We start from the raw sequence: 19,449 nt of genomic DNA on the forward strand, positions 1-19,449 counted from the left end.
ACTAAATAATGAAAAATATATTTCCTTTCCTTCAAGACACAGGAAAACCAAAAATGATAAGAAAATCAGAACTAACACTTAACAGTATAGTCATGTTCACTTTGATCGTTGAAAATTTAACACTGGTAATTCAGTTGTTACAATTATTGTTTTTTACCCCGTTGATATATTACATGTATCACGTGTTTTTCTGATCGATAGTAGCACAGGTAAAATAAAAAAGCGAAATGTGACAAATAAATTGAGACATATAGGAATTAGTAATATTTTTGTGAGATTGTAAAATGATGCAAGGCTAAATTAAAGGGATGTCAAAAAATTTAAGACCGTAATAAAAATCCAATTAATAGAAACTGCATGAGAATTAATGTTGAAAATAAGAAACAGAAGCTACGCGGTTTGTGAGGCAGAAAAAGATGAGAAAGGATTACTAAAGCATAAACAAACAGCTGACTTTTGCAAGCAAATGAGTAAATGCTCATTGCTGTCCGCTTTTGACTCTTTGGACACATAGCTATTTTACCACTTCTTCATCTTTAGTCAGCGTAAAGACCACCTTGTGCTCTTCTCCTTCTCTCTTCAACAAATAGTGTATATATAGACAAGGACCCCCACTGGCTTAGACGCTTGTCTCAACTTTGCTTCACTCTTGAAAGAAATCCAATATATCCCATTTAGTGAGCAAGAGAAAGATCAGAAACAAAACCACTTCTTGTTTTTCCATTGAAAGTAGTCACTTAAAAAAAAAGGAAAAAAGATTTGTTGCTTGAGAATAGAATGGGAAGGCCACCTTGTTGTGATAAAATAGGGGTGAAGAAAGGACCATGGACACCAGAAGAGGATATCATCTTGGTTTCATATATTCAACAACATGGTCCTGGTAACTGGAGAGCTGTTCCCAGTAATACTGGTAAACATTTTAATCTGAAAACTCTTATGTTCTTTATCTTTTTTCTGGAGATCAAGTTTGTTTGTTGGAGTCATTAAATGTCTAGTAGTAGGAGTAATAAATATTCTGCTGCTTTACATCCCCTTGAAAAATGAATTACATCCACCAGATCAACCTTATCATCAATCTCTATGTACTCACAGCCGTTCGTCTTTTTCTCTTCCCAGGTTTGCTTAGATGCAGCAAGAGCTGTAGACTTAGATGGACTAATTATCTCCGTCCGGGAATCAAACGTGGCAACTTCACAGAACATGAAGAAAAGATGATTATTCACCTCCAAGCTCTTCTTGGCAACAGGTACCATGCAAAACTTCATTGTTTTTCTTGTTTTAGGATTAGATCCAATTTTATATGTTGCATATCCAAATAGGGATTTGGGAGAGATCTATTTTATACTATAATTTTTTTTAGGGTTAGAGTGTCTAACTTTTTTTTTTTTTTTTTTTTTGTGTGTAGATGGGCTGCGATAGCATCATATCTTCCACAAAGGACGGACAACGATATAAAAAATTACTGGAATACTCATCTGAGAAAGAAGCTGAAGAAACTTCAAGGGAATGATGAAAATAGTAGTCAAGAGGGAATAAGCTCATCGTCTCAATCAAATGTCTCAAAAGGACAGTGGGAGAGGAGGCTTCAAACTGATATCCACATGGCTAAAAAAGCTCTTTGTGAGGCTTTGTCCCTTGACAAATCGAATTCTCCGCCAAATAATCCTATCCCTCAACCTGTTCAATCATCTTGTACTTATGCATCTAGTGCTGAAAATATTTCTCGATTGCTTCAAAATTGGATGAAAAATTCCCCCAAATCATCTCAATTTAGTCAATCAAACTCGGAGTGTACTACTCAAAGCTCCTTTAATAATTTATCAATCGGGCAGTCTTCTAGTCCTAGTGAAGGGACCATTAGTGCAACAACACCAGAGGGTTTTGATCCAATCTTTATGTCTCAATCGATGATGGCAGATGAGTGTAACGCTTTCACACCTGAAAATGCTGGGACTTTCCAAGTTGAAAGCAAGCCGAATTTGCCGAATCTGAATGCTGAAAATGGATTTTTATTTCAAGAGGAAAGCAAGCCGAATTTGGAATCGGAAGTTCCGTTAACGTTGCTGGAGAAGTGGCTGTTTGATGATGTTATTAATGCACCAGCACAAGAAGACCTAATGGGATTGGGAATGACCTTGGCCGATGCTGCTGACTTGTTTTGAAGAAATATTTACTAAATGATTAAATGTTAAACCTTAGTAAATATTTCTTCAAAACAACTTAGTAGTAGTTACGTTTTGGGTTCTTTTATTATCTGTTTTTTTTGGGTTGTTACTTGTTGATTAGACTTTGGAGTTTATAGGTTGTTACTTACTAGACTGAGCAAAAACTCTGGTATTTGCAAGAGCAACAAGTGTAAATTACAAGTAATCTTATTAAATCTGCATATGTAGTGAATAGTACTAGTGATACTACCTCAACTATTTGTACTATGTGCTCAATTTTTTTAAAGTATTATCTAGAAATGAAAATTAGAGTTTGACTTCAGATGTTCCCTAGTTCCAATAGCATAAACAAACGTACAAAATTCATGAACTGCATTAGTATTGTAATTTTTCATAAAAACTTGTCAGGTCGATCCAGTGAATATATCACTCTTATTAATTTCTTGTTTTTAATGTAAGTAGTGGCTATTAAGTGTTCCCTGGCTCTGCAACATAACTCTTTAAAGGTTCCTTGAATCTAAATGGACGATGAAATAAAATCTGAGCTCCATGGTATGACCATAAAGAGGCGAGCTTTCCTTCACCATCTTAAGCGAGTGAACCAAGGAATTAGGTATTACACCATCCCTCCCATTTTAGTTATCATGTTTCACTTCTCGAGATTCATACTAACTGAATTTTAATTTAACATTTTAAACTATATGTTTCATCATATTGAAATGAGAAAGTCGCACAAAAAAGAAAAAGAAAAAAAAAGAGAAAGTCGCATCTTGTAGTATTTGTTAGGATCGAAAAAAGTCAGAAGTCATGCGGAAGCTAACAAAGCAAACATTTTTTCTTCGGCTCTTTTTTCTTCTTTCGTTCAGAGTTAGCAGAGAAGAGCAATACAATGGGTTAATGACAAGTGATATGATATGCTATTACTCTTTTGACTGACTCTTTGATTTTTCACCCAACTTAATAAATTCTTGTAAAAAAGTCTTGACGCGCGTAGTAATTCATTCAGTTATGCTCTAGAAAGGAAGAATGGCACTATGTCTCTACCCATTTAAGACTCCAAGAACAACACCTCACTCTACAGGATCTTGAATTTCAAGGAAGCTTCCTTTAGGGTGAAGTATAGGGATAGGGAGTACGATTCTAAATAGTAAAGAGAAAAAAGCATTAAAAATATATAAAAGATATAAAGAATTAAAGAAAATGTTCAGTTAAAATAATGGAGATACTCCCTCCGTTCATTTTTACTTGGCATATATATTAGAAATAGATTTTCATTTTTACTTATCACTTTACGCATATCAAGAGAAAATAAAAAAAAAATTCTGTTATATATACTTACAGTATTTATTACTCATTTCAAATTATTTTCTTAAATCCAATAAAATATGCATCAATTAATATGAGTATCATGATAAATTATGCACTTCATTTATTATTTCTTAAGGGGCGTGAAAAGTCAAAACGTGCCAAGTAAAAGTGAACGAAGGGAGTAGTTAAGAAGCGGTTGAGGACATAGAGAGACGAAGAACACATAGAGAGACGTATAATACCATAAATAAAGGGTAATGATAAACGGCCCAATTGGTGTGACCTAGCTTTGGCCACACAAGTGAAAAGATATCCAAGACCCCCTAACTAATTAGCCTATATTTTTCCCTCCAAAACACAAAATTAAATTCCAAGCCTTGAAATATGCAAAATTAAATGTTGGGAGCTGAAGAGTCTTGTGTATTATATTTGTATTTCCATTGTATTTATGTGTATTTTATGTTTATACAAATTATACGATTTAGTGTGTATACAAATTATTGTGCTTTCTTCCTTTCTTAAAAACAAATACGGTATACGATTTATTATACTTCCTTCATATCAAACCAAGTCAAGTGGACACTTTATCCTATCTAAAAAATGGATTCAAACCAAGAAAATTCGGTGGCGCAAGAAAATATGAATCCATATATACTTATTATTTATATTTCATAATTAAATTGCTAATTATATCCCAAAATATAACGATTGGTGTCAATTGACTAGTGGAACCATAGTAAACGTAATTATATGGTCGCTATCAATATACACATGACCTTAATGAATGAAATTATATGTTGGCTACTATACACATATATATAAAAGTTCAATGTAACTATATATAAAGCACAACAATGTAATTAACTAGTGTCAATATCTACTTATTATTTATATTTTATAATTAAATGATTAATTATATCCCAAAATATAACGATTGGCGTCAATTGACTAGTGGAACCATAGTAAACGTAATTTATAGTCGCTATCAATATCTACTTATTATATATATATTGACGTTCATTGTAACTATATATAAAGCGCAACAATGTAATTAACTAGTGTCAATATCTACTTATTATTTATATTTCATAATTAAATTGCTAATTATTTCCCAAAATATAACAATTGGTGTCAATTGACTAGTGGAAATCACGTAAGGCATAAAGCATGCTATAATGAAGCAGTAAAACCATTTAAAACAGTAAACTAGTGAAAAATAGGTAAAATTCTTTAACTCAAATTTAACTTCATGAAAAGCCTTTTTCAACAATTAAGCAGGTAACTGACAGGCAATCAAGGAAAATAAACACATAAAGGTTCTCCCCTCGGGCACAGTATCCACAAATCCGCCCCTCGGGCAATATCTCAGAACAATACCAGCCCCTCAGGCTATATCTTACATCACAATGGGTACCCGCGCTCACTAGGGGTGTACAGACTCTTGGAGGGGCCCCTTACGGCCCAAACACAATATCAAGCCACCTCGTGGCATCATCACTAGGCCCTCGGCCTCAAATCGATCATGCCACCTCGTGGCGTACATATCTCAGGCCCTCGGCCTCATAATCAGTATCAAATGTTTCATCACAACATAGGCCCTCAGCCTTACTCAGTTAAAATCCTCACAAGCCACTCGAGCAATAGTAAAACATGATTCTCAGTCCAAAAAATCATTTAAAAGATCATGTAAGTGTTTAAAACAGAGTAAACATGGCTGAGTACGAAAATAGTGAAATATAACATGATTGAGTTGGCTGAGTACGAAAACAGTGAAATATAACATGACTGAGTTCAAGTATAAAATCAAATCAGTGAGGAAATACCAGTAAAAATCCCCGAAGGGTTCAAATAGTTGGCACAAGGCCCAAATATGGCATTCAACCCAAATTATGATGATAGCAAATAGATTTCAGTCAAATACGCGGTAAAAATAGTCATTCGGGACGGACCAAGTCACAATCCCCAATAGTGCATGACCTCACGCTCGTCATCAAGCATCTGTGTCGCCTCAATATAGCACAACGATGTGCAAGATCCGGGGTTTCATACCCTCAGAACTTCATTTACAATCATTACTCACCTCGAACCGGTCAAATCTCTAGCTCGCGACGCCTTTGCCCCTCGAATTGGCCTCCACTCGCGTCGAATCTATCCAAAATCAGAACGAGGACGTCAAAATATGCTAAGGGAACGAAGTCCAAGTAAAAATAATCAATTTACAACATAAATCCCTAAATTACCGAAACCCGACCCCCGGGCCCACGTCTCGAAATTCGATAATTTTTATATAAATAGATTCCTTATCTCCCCACGAGTTCATACATATCAAAAGCTCTGAAATCTGACCTCAAATGGTCCTTCAAATCCTCAAGCAAAGGTCTAAGTTTCCAAGCCCTAGCTTTCCCAATTTTAACCCTTAAATTCCCTTAATCATAGCCCTAATCCGGGAAATAATAGCATATGAACGAGTTTTAAGTCCAAATTCCTTACCTCAATGAAGTTCCCTTGAAATCCCTCTTTCAATTCGTCCAAAGCTCCAAAGCCGAAGTAGAAATGGTGAAAATAGCTCAAAATCGCAAAGGCCACAATTTATACCTTCTGCCCAAACATTTTCGCATCTGCGGCCCAATATCCGCTTCTACGGTACCACATTTGCGGTTCTTCCTCCGCTTCTGCGGAATTCACTTAACTCCCCTTAGTCCGCATCTACGGTCCTCTACTTGCATCTGCGACATCGCAGATGCGGTCACCCTAACTGCTTATGCGGTCTCTGCACTTCAAGCCCCTTTTCGCTTCTGCGACGAATCGTCCGCACATGCGGCGTTGCACCTATGGTCCCCAATCCGCAGGTGCGAAAATACCAGAAGCAGCAAATTCAGCAGCTGCAATAAAGTCTCAAACTTCCCGTCAACATCCGAAATCACCCCGAGGCTCCCGGGACCTCGACCAAAAGCACAGACATAACCCAATACCTCATTCAAACTTATACCAATCTTCAAAACACCTTAAACAACATTAAATCAATCAAAACACATCGGATTCAAGCCTAAGTTTCCAAAAACTTCTAAATTTCGCTTTTGATCAAAAACCCGACCAAACCACGTCCGAATGACCTGAAATTTTGCACACACGTCCAAAATGACTCAACGGAACTACTGCAACTCTCGAAATTCTATTCCGACCCCTATATCAAAATCTCGCCTACCAACCAGAAATCGCCAAAATATCAACTTCGCCAATTCAAGCGTAAATCTATTCCGAACATCCAAAACTCAATCTGATCGCGCTCCCAAGTCCCAAATCACCTCCCAAAGCTATCCGAAGCATCAGAACTCACATCCGAGCCCTCTAACACATAAGTCAACATCCAGTTGACTTTTCTAACTTAAGCTTCCTCAAAAGGGACTAAGTGTCTCAAACCTTACCAAAATCATTCCGGATTCGATCCGACCAACCCGATAGTACATAACACGAATAAACAAAGCATAAAGAAGTAGAAATGGGGGAAACAGAGTGGTAACTCATGAAACGACTGGCCGGGTTGTCACACCTTCTTCATTCTCCTCCACCAATAATGCTGCCGCAAATCCTGATACATCTTAGCTGCGCCCGGATGAAATAGAGTACCGGGAGCTATGGGCCTCTTGTAAAATCAACTCTCAAAGCCCATCTACATTAGGCACAAAAACTCGACCCTGCAATCTCAAAACTCCATCATCCCCTAAGGTAACCTGCTTGGCACCTCCGTGTTGCACCGTGTCTCTAAGGACACATAAATGGGGATCATCATACTGCCGATCTCGAATACGCTCTAATAAAGAAGAACGAGCGACTATGCAAGCTAACACATGGCTGGGCTCAGAAACATCCAACCTCACGAATTGATTGGCCAAACCCTGAACATCTAAAGCAAGCGGTCTCTCACCGACCGGAATATAGACAAGACTGCCCATACTGGCTGACTTCTTACTCAAAGCATCGGCCACCATATTGTCCTTTCCCGGATGATATAAGATGGTGATATCATAGTCCTTTAATAGCTCCAACCACCTCCTCTGCCTCAAATTTAGCTCCTTTTGCTTGAACAAATACTGCAGACTCTTGTGATCCGTGAACACCTCGCATGCCACGCCATACAAATAATGCCTCCAGATCTTCAATGCGTGAACAATGGCTGCTAACTCCAAGTCATGAAATGAATAGTTCTTCTCATGAATCTTCAACTGCCGCGAAGCATAGGCAATGACCTTGCCATCCTGCATCAACACCGCACCAAGTCCAATACGAGATGCATCACAATAAATTGTATAAGGCCTTGAACTTGTGGGCAAAACGAACATCGGTGCCATAGTCAGAGCTGTCTTGAGCTTCTGAAAGCTCGCCTCACACTCGTCCGACCATCTGAACTGGGCACCCTTCTGGGTCAATCTGGTTATCGGGGCTGCGATAGATGAAAACCCCTCCACAAACCGACGATAGTATCCTGCCAATCCCAAGAAACTCCGGATCTCCATAGCTGATGCTGGTCTAGGCCAGTTCTTGACTGCCTCAATTTTTTCCAGATCAACCTGAATACCCTCTACTGATACAACAAGACCTAGGAATGCAATTGAACTCTGCCAGAACTCACACTTCAAAAACTTAGCATACAACTGACTATCCCTCAAAGTATGAAGAACCACTCTAAGATGCTGCTCGTGCTCCTCCCGGCTACGAGAATAGATCAAAATATTATCAATGAAGACTACCACAAATGAATCCAAGTAAGGCCTGAACACTCGGTTCATCAAATCTATAAAAGCTGCTAGGGCATTTGTCAACCCGAATGACATCACCAAGAACTCATAATGCTCGTACCGTACGAAAAGCTGTCTTAGGGACACCGGATGCCCTAATCCTCAACTGATGGTAGCCAGATCTCAAGTCAATCTTTGAAAATACCTTGACACCCTGAAGATGATCAAACAAATCATCAATCCTCGGCAATGGATACTTATTCTTGATTGTAACCTTGTTCAACTGCCGGTAATCAATACACATTCTCATCGATCGGTCCTTCTTCTTAACAAACAACATCGGCGCACCCCAAGGCGAAACACTCGGTCTAATGAAACCTTTCTCAAGCAAGTCTTGCAACTGCTCCTTTAACTTTTTCAACTCAGTCGGGGCCATATGATACGGTGGGATAGAAATGGGCTGAGTGCCCGGAGCCAAATCAATGCAAAAGTTAATATCCCTGTCGTTCGGCATACACGGTAGGTCTGAAGAAAATACCTCAGGAAACTCACGAACAACAGACACATAATCAATAGAAGGAACCTCAGCACTAGAATCACAAACATAGGCCAAATAAGTCAAACACCTCTTCTCGACCATACCCCGAGCCTTCATATATAAGATAACACTATGGGTAGAATGACCAGGAGTCCCTCTCCACTCTAAAAGAGGTAAATCCGGCAAGGATAAGGTCACAGTCTTGGCATGCCAGTCCAAGATAGCGTGATAAGGTGATAACCAGTCCATCCCGAATATGACATTGAAATCGACCATGTCCAGAAGAAGCAAATCTACACGAGTTTCAAGACCCCCAATCACAACTATACATGAACGATGGACTCGATCTACCACAATAGAATCACCCACCGGTGTAGACACATAAATAAGAGCACTCAAAGAATCACTGGGCATGACCAGATACAGTGCAAAATAAGATGACACATAGGAGTATGTAGATCTTGGATCAAATAAAACTGAAGCATCTCTGCTACAAACTAGAACATTACTTGTACCTCTACCTCTAGCACATCTACCTACACATCTAATACCTCTACCTCCACCTCTATCTGGCTGAGCGGGCTGAACGAGTCCCTCAATGAAACTCCTCACTCTCTCTCAGTGGGAAGTATGATAAGAGCATGACGGGCCAAGTTGATGAATCTGGTCTCATACTGAGTAACAATCATAGTACCCTGCTGGAGACGCTCAAATTGCCTCCGATAGATCTCTCTGAGTGATGGGGAGAAACTTCTCTAGAAATAGCTGAGTAAACTGCTCCCAAGTTGAAGCTGGTGACCCAACTGGTTTAGCCAAAAAATAATCTCTCCAACAAGTCTTGGCGGATCCAGACAAGCGAAAAGTAGCAAAGTCAATCCCGTTGGTCTCCACTATCCCCATATTCCTGAGAACCTCATGACAACTATCTAGATAATCCTAGGGATTCTTAGAAGATGCACACCTGAAAGTGGTAGCGAAGAGCTTGGTGAAACCTATCCAACCTCCAAAAAGCCTCCGAAGATGTAGCTGATCTAATACTAGTCTGTGTTGATGTTCGGCTGAAGAAGCGGTACGTGACCTCACCATTCGTGAAAGGACAAGAGTAGAGGTTTCAATTTAGCATTGAGAGAACAAAATCACACGACAGAAAAGAATAGATGTGAAGTTTTTCCTAACTCTGTAGCCTTTGAGGGATAAATACAGACATCTCCGTACCGATCCCTCAAACTCTACTAAGCTTGTCTGTAAACTGTGAGACCCATATAACCTAGAGCTCTAATACCAACTTATCACCACCCGGATTTTTCACCCTCCGGGACCGTCAAATCATGGGTCCGGTCCGTTTACCCAAAATATTGACCGAAGTCAACTTAAATCTATTTTAAAGTCAAGATTCATCATTTTCCACAGATTTTCACATAATAACTTTCCGGCTACGCGCCCGGACTAGGCACGCAAATCGAGATAATACCGAAAGAGGTTTTAAGGCCTCGGAACGCAGAATTTACTTTTAAAAGAAGTGATGACCTTTTGGGTCATCATATTAACTTGCATCAATATCTACTTATTATTTATATTTCATAATTAAATTATTAATTATATCCCAAAATATAACCATTGGTGTCAATTGACTAGTGGAACCACAGTAAACGTAATTTATGGTCGCTATCAATATCTGCTTATTATATATATAAATGTTCAATGTAACTATGTATAAAGCACAACAATGTAATTAACTAGTATCAATATCTACTTATTGTTTATATTTCATAATTAAATTTCTAATTATATCCCAAAATATAACAATTGGTGTCAATTGACTAGTGGAACCATAGTAAGTGTAATTTATGGTCGCTATCAATATCCACTTATTATATATATAGACGTTCAATGTAACTATATATAAAGCGCAACAATGTAATTAACTAGCATCAATATCTACTTATTATTTATATTTCATAATTAAATTGCTAATTATATCCCAAATATAACGATTGACGTCAATTGACTAGTGGAACCATAGTAAACGTAATTATATGGTCGATATCAATATATGCATGGCCTTAATGAATGAAATTATATGTTGGCTACTCTACATATATATATATATAACTATATATACTTATTATTAATTACGTTCAATGTAACTATATATAAAACGCAACAATGTAATTATCTAGAATCAATATCTACTTATTATTTATATTTCATAATTAAATTGCTAATTATATCCTAAAATAAAACGATCGGTGTCAATTGACTAGTGGAACCATAGTAAACATAATTTATGGTCGCTATCAATATCTACTTATTATATATATAGACGTTGAATGTAACTATATATAAAGCGCAACAATGTAATTAACTAGTATCAATATCTACTTATTATTTATATTTCATAATTAAATTGCTTATTATATCCCAAAATATAACGATGAGTGTCAGTTGATTAGTGGAACCATAGTATACGTAATTTATGATCGCTATCAATATATACTTATTATATATACTAGTTTATTGATGATTATAGATGCATAGTTATTTAAAATATAACTATAACTCACATGTAGTAATACTTTTTGATATTGCATTATGGTATTGTTATTTTTTTCATTTGCTCGTATTTAAATTGTATTAAATTGTTAATTTTTAATATCTAATATATATATATATATATATATATATATATATATATATATATATATATATATAAGTCATTAAAATTGTAATGGATTACAACATCAATAGCTTTTATGGTTATTTATATTGAATATAATTAGTTATCAATATAATTACATACATGAATATATTTTTATAAATTTGAGATAATTAAATACTTAAAATTAACTGAGTAGATCACATAGTTAGTTAAATTATACTAAAATTTAAAAGTAATAATTTACTTAATATAAAATATAATATAATAGTTAGTTGAGTCATATACTTTAATATCAAACATATTAAATTCTTATTTTAAAAATAAAACCGTATAGTCACAAAAGTGATGAAACATGATACAATATGAGAACCATATTAAACTCTCAATTTTTTCGATAGATAATAAATTTTATGATAATTAATAAATTATTAGATTAGTAAAGGACCAAATTTATATGACTTTTTTGTAATCTTGATTCTATATACAATGTAATGGATACGAGCTTATAGTTGTATAAATTCTATATAATTAGTTACTTACACAAGAATTAGATATATTCAATTCATTCTTTATAAGTATAATTCAAACCTATGAGTAATACATTTTGTTAGAACTGCAATATAATTATTTTTGTTATGGACTTAAATATTAACCATGTTATAATATAAAGTTTATATAATCGGAAACTTAATTTTTTAAACTCTAAAATGAATATTAGTACTTATTTCAAAAATAAATTCATAGATATATGAAATTGCTTTAAGTATTTATTTGAAATAATTAAGTACCATATTAAAGTCTTCTATATGAGTACTTATTTTAAAATAAGTGCTTAAATATAATAAATTATGCTAAATTCTTATTTAAAATAATAAAGGACCTAATATACATTAAATAAAGTATGAGCTTAACAAGCCAAGAAGTTACACATTGATGTCATAAGTAAGTGTACACATAATCTATTTTTTTCATTTTAAACTTTGTTATTCGAGAATTAATAAAATTTTCAATTATATGCACTTACTAAATTTTCTACATTGTAGGAAAAATCTAACTTTTTATATTTGAAATTTATTTTCATAAAACTTTTCTGATTTTTGGACAAACTCTTATATTTATTTTATAATTAAAGCAAATGTTTTTTAGCTATGAACTTTTTTAACAACTAATTTATTATGGTAAATAATATTGATATGGTAACTTTAAGCGCATGACAAAAATTATAACTAACTACAGAAGTTCATTGGCTATCTTGGTTGTCGCGGTTATATCAATCTATCATAATAAATAATTGTAGCTATTAGGCCAACGATGTTCTCGGTTTCTTATAACTTGAATTTTAAAATAGTTTTTATATTCAATACTTATTTCAAATCATTATTGTGGCCAATATGTTATAGTTGCAGTAACTTCAAACACGTGACAAAAGTTTATATTTAGCTATAATATTTTATTATATCACAATAACTTTGTAGCTATTAAGTTAGTTTTTGCCATAAATTTTCATAATTGAAGCAAAAATACCTATTCAGCTACAACACTTTGTCTCTAGTAATTTGTGGCTAAAAGATTAATATTGCTATAGTAATTTCAGACGTGTGGCAAAAACTCACAATTAGCTACAAAATATCATTGTAACAATAAATTTATAGCTATTAATCCAGTTATTGCCACATGTTTTTATTACTTGAGGCAAAAATATCTATTTAGCTATAACACTTTGTCAGAAGTAAGTTTTTGTGGCTATATAACTGCTATTGCTACAGTAACTTCAAATGCGTGGCAAAAAAAAATATGATTAGCTACGAAATTTTATTGTAGCAATAAATTTGTAGCTATTTGTATAATTATTGCTACGACAGTTAGCAAATATAGCAATAATGATAAATTAGCTTTGCCAATTTTATTTTGTAGCTAAATATTTTTATGAAATTGTAAATAGCCACGGAATTTTAATTTTTGTGGCTATTGTTATTTATTATCCACGATTTTCATACATGTAGCTAAGAATTTGTAGCTATATATACATAATGTTGTAGTGTAGGTTTGTTTAAATAGTAGAGCTTTGAAGACCTTATTATACTAAAAAATATACGAAATACACAATCAAATACTAAAAATATACGAATTGCACAATCAAATACATGTATATAGATGAATTATTTCGAATTATATGGGTGTATACTACAAAAAAAAGGCTGGAAATACGTAAAAAAATAAAAGAAAAGCTTTATGGGAAATAGGGTTTGAACCTTTGAGATCTTCCATGCATTGAGAAGACAAATATTAAATGGTGGGAGAGAATATTCAAAATTAACTGAAAAGGTATTATCGATATAGAAATACGTCTGAAACCCTAATTGGGGCGTAAAATTACCTAAATGACCCCATTTGGGTCAGTCTGGCCAAAAACAGTGTGGCCAAAAGGATTTTTCCATAAATAAAATGTTATTTTCTCTAATTTAATGTTTTGAACGGAATGGTTCATAAAAAGTAAAGTAATTAAAGTTTTGCATTTCGAGCTTGTCTCTTTTCGAAAACATGAATCTAATTTGAAGAGTTTTTGGCTAAAATCATCCCTCAACTATGGTTCAAAACTAGAGTACATCCTTCTGTAATAAAGGTGAACAAAAAACATCCCTTAGCTATTCAAAAAAGGCAAGAATCATCCTTCCGTTAATTTCCATTAAGAAACTAACAGCTGCAACCAAAACATGTGTCAAGCACGTGACTTCAACCCCCAGCCCCCCCACAAAATCTCGCTATTTTATCCTTCCTGATCATCTCGTCTTCATCCTTCACCGAAGCTTAGGCTTCTAAAACTTATTTTTTTTCAATGTAATAAATATTAAAATATTCAACTTCTATATTAAACAAAAGACTTCCTAGAATTTTATAAATTCAGTAATATAAGTATAAGTTAATGTGAAAGCTATTGTATATGATATTATCGAATGCTTAAAGAATCTATAATATCAATAATACTGTTGCTGGGTGTGGATGATTGACCGCTTAAACTTCGAGCCAACATTTATCTATTGTTTCTTATGCTTCAACCCACAAGATTTGGTGCTTTTAAGAATGAGAAAGATATTTAGTTTGAGAAATAGCAAAATACTAATCCGGGCGAAAAAAGCCAAAACTTTTTTAATGGCTATTGTTGCTTTTATCTTGTTTGTGAGGCGTGGGAAGATAAGTAATGGAGAATAGCCCTAGCTTCAATTCTAGTTCAAGAAAATAACTTATCTTGTTGCTCTAGTTATTTTACGAAATTAAACGTAGAATCGTATAGCTTTTGAAGCCAAATATGGAAGAGCGGAGTACCTTCGGGAGGGATAGAATAAGGAGTATAGGGAGATTTTGGGGGAAGTCATGTGCTTGGCACAAGTTTTGGTTGAAGAAGGATGATTCTTGCCCTTTTTTGATTAGTTAAGAGATGTTTTTTATTCAATATTATTACACAAGGATGTACCCTAGTTTGGTTGCAGCTGTTAGTTTCTTAATGAAAATTAACGGAAGGATGATTCTTGCCTTTTTTTGGATAGCTAAGGAATGTTTTTTGTTCACTATTATTACAGAAGGATGTACTCTAGTTTTGAGCCATAGTTGAAGGATGATTTTAGCCAAAAACTCTAATTTGAACACTAATATTGCTGGTTAGCGTTTCTCCAGTGAAAACGATTTAGGTTAAATGGGAAATCTCCTCACCTCTCATGGTCAAAACTACTCTCCAAACAAGTTTAACTCTACCAATTTCCGTGTGATTGGATGACATAATCTCTTTAAGAATCAAAAGAGTAAAGATTTTTTTTTGATATTCTCTAATCCCGTATTAAGCTATTCCAATTTGCAAATATATATGTGCCATTTAGAAGTTAAAAAGCTATGAACCAACGGATACGAGAGATTATCAATTTTTTTTCTTTTTAAAATATATCTATTTGGAGAAAGCATTGATTAATTAATTTTCATAAAATATTGTTCTTAAATTCACTCTGGAATCTGCTAATCATCATCATTTGGACCCAATTTGTATACAATAGCCAGGCATATGTTGCATTCAGATTTCTGGATGTGAAATTTAACATTTGGACAATTCCAAAAAGTATCAATATCTTTTTTTTTTTGGTTTCCCACCCGCTGTCCGGTACTCGTATTAGAGCCCGATTATATCCGGATTCGCGCTGCGTGGGCCCCATTTGGGGGAAGCGCAAAAGTATCAATATCTTCTTTGTATTTAACATGAAACTATCAAGTAAATACCATTACTTAACAGTCAAAAATTTCCCGTTTGTTAAACGAACATCCAAATATTTTTTCCCTTGCGAATAAGATAGAAATTCAGCTGAAAATGACTCATTTAATTTATATACACAAGGGTGACAAGATTAAAACCTTTTAGTTCTACTAACCCAGTATTGCTGGTTTTAAAAAAGCTTAATTAACATATTGTTGGAAATTGTGGCGATTAAGCCTAGCAGGAGTTTCGGCATTAAAGTTGATAAATCTTTTAATCTCCTCCTAAAGTTGGTCAAACTGACAATGTGTGACTACCAGGATTCTGCAAGAGAAAGAGGATCACTAATACTCAGAGGCGGAGCTAAATTTTTGAATTTATAAGTTATGATTTTAGAAAAGACAGTTTAAATATTTGATTTTGGATAAATTATTTATACATGTTACGTGAATTTTTTAATACAAATTCAAAATTTAGGCCAAAACTATTGGATCCGCTAATCCTAATCCATAAGGGGAACTGTACCTCCACTCATACTAATACTTTATATATAGTACAAGTTTATAACCACAATAAACATATGCCTAATTGAGAAACTAAATCTACACTGTAGTTGGATTATGCAAACATGGCAGCGATAGTTAGATCTTGAATTCTCTCAATATCAAATTTTGGTAAAACGTGCATTGGGAAAAAGCAAATGGCCATTAAATGCAAAATATATGGAGAATCAAGTTGACTTGCTTGAACCTAACCACCCACCAGGCCCAGGCCAAAACCTTTTTTCCTGTGAAAGCATAAGCCCCTCATGAATACAAACACCAAATGACAAGGCAAAATAACACTTGCATATAAGGCAAACAGTACTTTTGATTTGTCAATATGCAGAAAGAATTTATTGAAGGCACATTTTTTCTTTCTTTTACAGGCTGCGCATATTTAAGTAGTAAATGAAGCAATGTGGAAAAAAAATATGGAACTTAAAATTCCACTAAGGCCAGAGTAGAAAAAAGAAAGAAAGAAAATAGATGCATATGATTCCAACTCCAAAGTCCAAAGGAAGCTTCCTTTACAGACAAATATATTTAAGCATTTATTCATAGTTGCAGCAGGTCATGATACCCATGTTCTTTCCTAAAATGAAAAACAGCTAGGCTTGCTCTTATGTAATTTTGATCAAACTTTTTTAATCTTAAAATATTTTATTCATGTGGGCTACTATTCATACATACCATATGATTTTTCTCTAAAGACACTATTGTTCATTTATAGCTGCTTGACTCCCTCATGTGCTTTCGGACAGAGCCCCTTCCTTTTTCCACCTAAAGCTCATGATATGGGTTCTGGACCATTTTTTTTTGTTTACTAGGGTTTAAATAAATTATATATATATATATATATATATATATATATATATATATATAATGACGTTTATGATATAAATAGAAGTTTCAAATCAAAGCTTATTGAATTTTGTCGAACCCGTATTGAGTTTCGCCCCTCCTCTTTCTATAATTATTAATTCATGTAATGAACATTATCTTATCTCTTGTGTGCCTCCATATATATATATATATATATATATATATATATATATATATATATAGGTCGTTTATTTATATTTTTTTGGTCCAATGAGAGGTCCATGAGTACTATATAAATATGATTTGTCGAGTGGTTTTAATAAATTAATTAATTGATTTGTGGTGTATGGTCATTAGGACGTCGAGAGTGGTCTTTTTCGAATGAGATGTCAATTTAATTTTCTTTGCCAGAACCACGAGATACTATTAAAATGCATGGATAAAGAATGATGCTGGGGCCATCTAGTCCTGATTCCGATTTTTGATTGATAGAATAATCAATACAAAGTTTTAAAGAAGAAAGAAAAGTGATGAAAAAGATTATCCCTAAATTTGAGATATTACTAAAATATTTTTGGAAATTAAATGCGGTTGCAATCAAAGAAGTCGTGTATGAGAAGTATTTCACATTCCCATCCTGATTGATACCATCCCCAGAATATTCAACAACAACAACAAACCCAGTTTGATCCCAATAGGTGGGGTCTGGGGAAGGTAGTCTGTACGCAGACCTTACCCTTACTTAATGTAGGTAGAGATGCTATTTCCAATAGACCCTCGGCTCAGGAAGGACAAGAAGAAGAAGTGGAAAGCAAGGAAGGAAGAAAGAAGGAAGAGAAAAGAAAAGGGGGAAGGGGAGGAGGGATAAAGGATAAGTAGTACCAAATAATAACAGCAAAGAATACAATACCTGAGGCGACATCCCCAGAATATAAAAAAACTCAAATTCTATTAAAGAAATTAAAATGCGATAAATATGTGAGTGTGTGTGCATTTCCTGTTTCGAGAACTCAAGTAAAATTTAAATGTTAACTTAGTCTTTTAGTGATGTTTTTACGAGCAAGAAATGTTGAAATCAAAATAGCATTGTCCTTAGGTATAATCTGGTGACCGAAAGGAGGTCATATGTTGGGGCGGATTTAGGGGACGTATGGAAGGGCTTCATCCGAATCCCTTTTACCGAAAAACTATACCGTATATATAAGGCAAAATCTATTTTTCATCTCTATATATTATGTTTTGAATCCTGATCCTTTGATCACATCCCAAAAGCATAGCTCAGTGGTCAAGGGGAATCAAAGTCTTTGTGATGTCATTGGTTCAATTCCCACTAGTTACAATCTCTTCTAATTTTTTAACTTTTTTTGTTTGAATCCCCTCAATGAAAATCTCTTTGTTTCAATATATTAACGTATTTTCTTTTCAGCCCGTTTTCAAAAAAATGACAACTTTCTTAACAATTTATATTTTAAAATTTTCATATTATCTTTCATGAAATAATTTCCTATTTATTTTTAAATTTCGTGTACAATCAAATATATATATATATATATATATATATATGAAATTATTTTAAAAAAGATGTGAACGGAGACCTAAAATATGAAACGAAAAATCATATATAAAGTAAAGCCGAAATGAAAACTCATAATTGAAAGAACATGATGGAAATGATTGCTTAAATAAATTATTGCAAATAAAAACACAAAATAGTCTTGTTCTCTAAGAAAAAGAAATTGCGTTCAAACGAACAGTTGTTAAAAAGGTTTTGTATCGAGGATAATTGTTCGTAAAAAAAAAAATGTTGGTGACAAAATGCATCAACAAAAATTGGAGGCAAGTGCTTCAACAAATATAGAAGTGGAAAAGAAGTGCTCAAACACAACAACAATAGCAAAAAAGTCAAACGTATACAACTTTGAATTACGGAAAAATATTAAAAAATTAATTCAAAGTTATAATAGAAAATTAAATTATCTAGGATTTGATATTCATAAGTTTATTTAATTCTTTTCTAGTTAGAATTTGAAATCAAATTACTATAAGAATAAGTTTTCCCATTTCTAGTTAAAATAGGTTACTACTATTATAAATAATTAGTAATCATACTCGCACGTTGCACGGAGAATATTAAATATATATTTTTATAAACTATTACTTAAAAAATATGATACACACAAAGAAGCATATAAATAATATTATTTTATGAATATGTAAATGCATTGGATATCCATGCATTCAAGTCTATCCAAACTCCATCATTTTTTCTTGAATTACAATTTTATTATTTAAGTACTTGAAGAAAATAAAAAAAAATCAGAATAAAGTTTGCATTTAAATTATTTAAGAATATTTATCATTTGTTTCTTCATAAAATAGTAGATAACATTATTATATAAACCTATCAACTGATAAATGTTGGTGTAGCAATATGAAAATAGA

At 33.8% G+C, this 19,449-nt stretch overlaps 1 protein-coding gene across 1 annotated transcript; it reads left to right on the plus strand.

Annotated features, from left to right (window-relative positions):
• The first annotated feature begins 545 nt into the window (after nucleotides 1–545).
• Nucleotides 546–2,487, plus strand: LOC104233848 (myb-related protein 306-like). Its single transcript, XM_009787295.2, has 3 exons — nucleotides 546–910; nucleotides 1,117–1,246; nucleotides 1,406–2,487. The coding sequence occupies exons 1-3, from the start codon at nucleotides 778–780 to the stop codon at nucleotides 2,160–2,162; spliced, it is 1,020 nt and encodes a 339-aa protein (XP_009785597.1). The 5' UTR covers nucleotides 546–777; the 3' UTR covers nucleotides 2,163–2,487.
• The last annotated feature ends 16,962 nt before the right edge of the window (nucleotides 2,488–19,449 follow it).

This window comes from Nicotiana sylvestris, chromosome 3 (genome assembly GCF_000393655.2).
Source record: "Nicotiana sylvestris chromosome 3, ASM39365v2, whole genome shotgun sequence".
Classification (NCBI taxonomy): domain Eukaryota; kingdom Viridiplantae; phylum Streptophyta; class Magnoliopsida; order Solanales; family Solanaceae; genus Nicotiana; species Nicotiana sylvestris.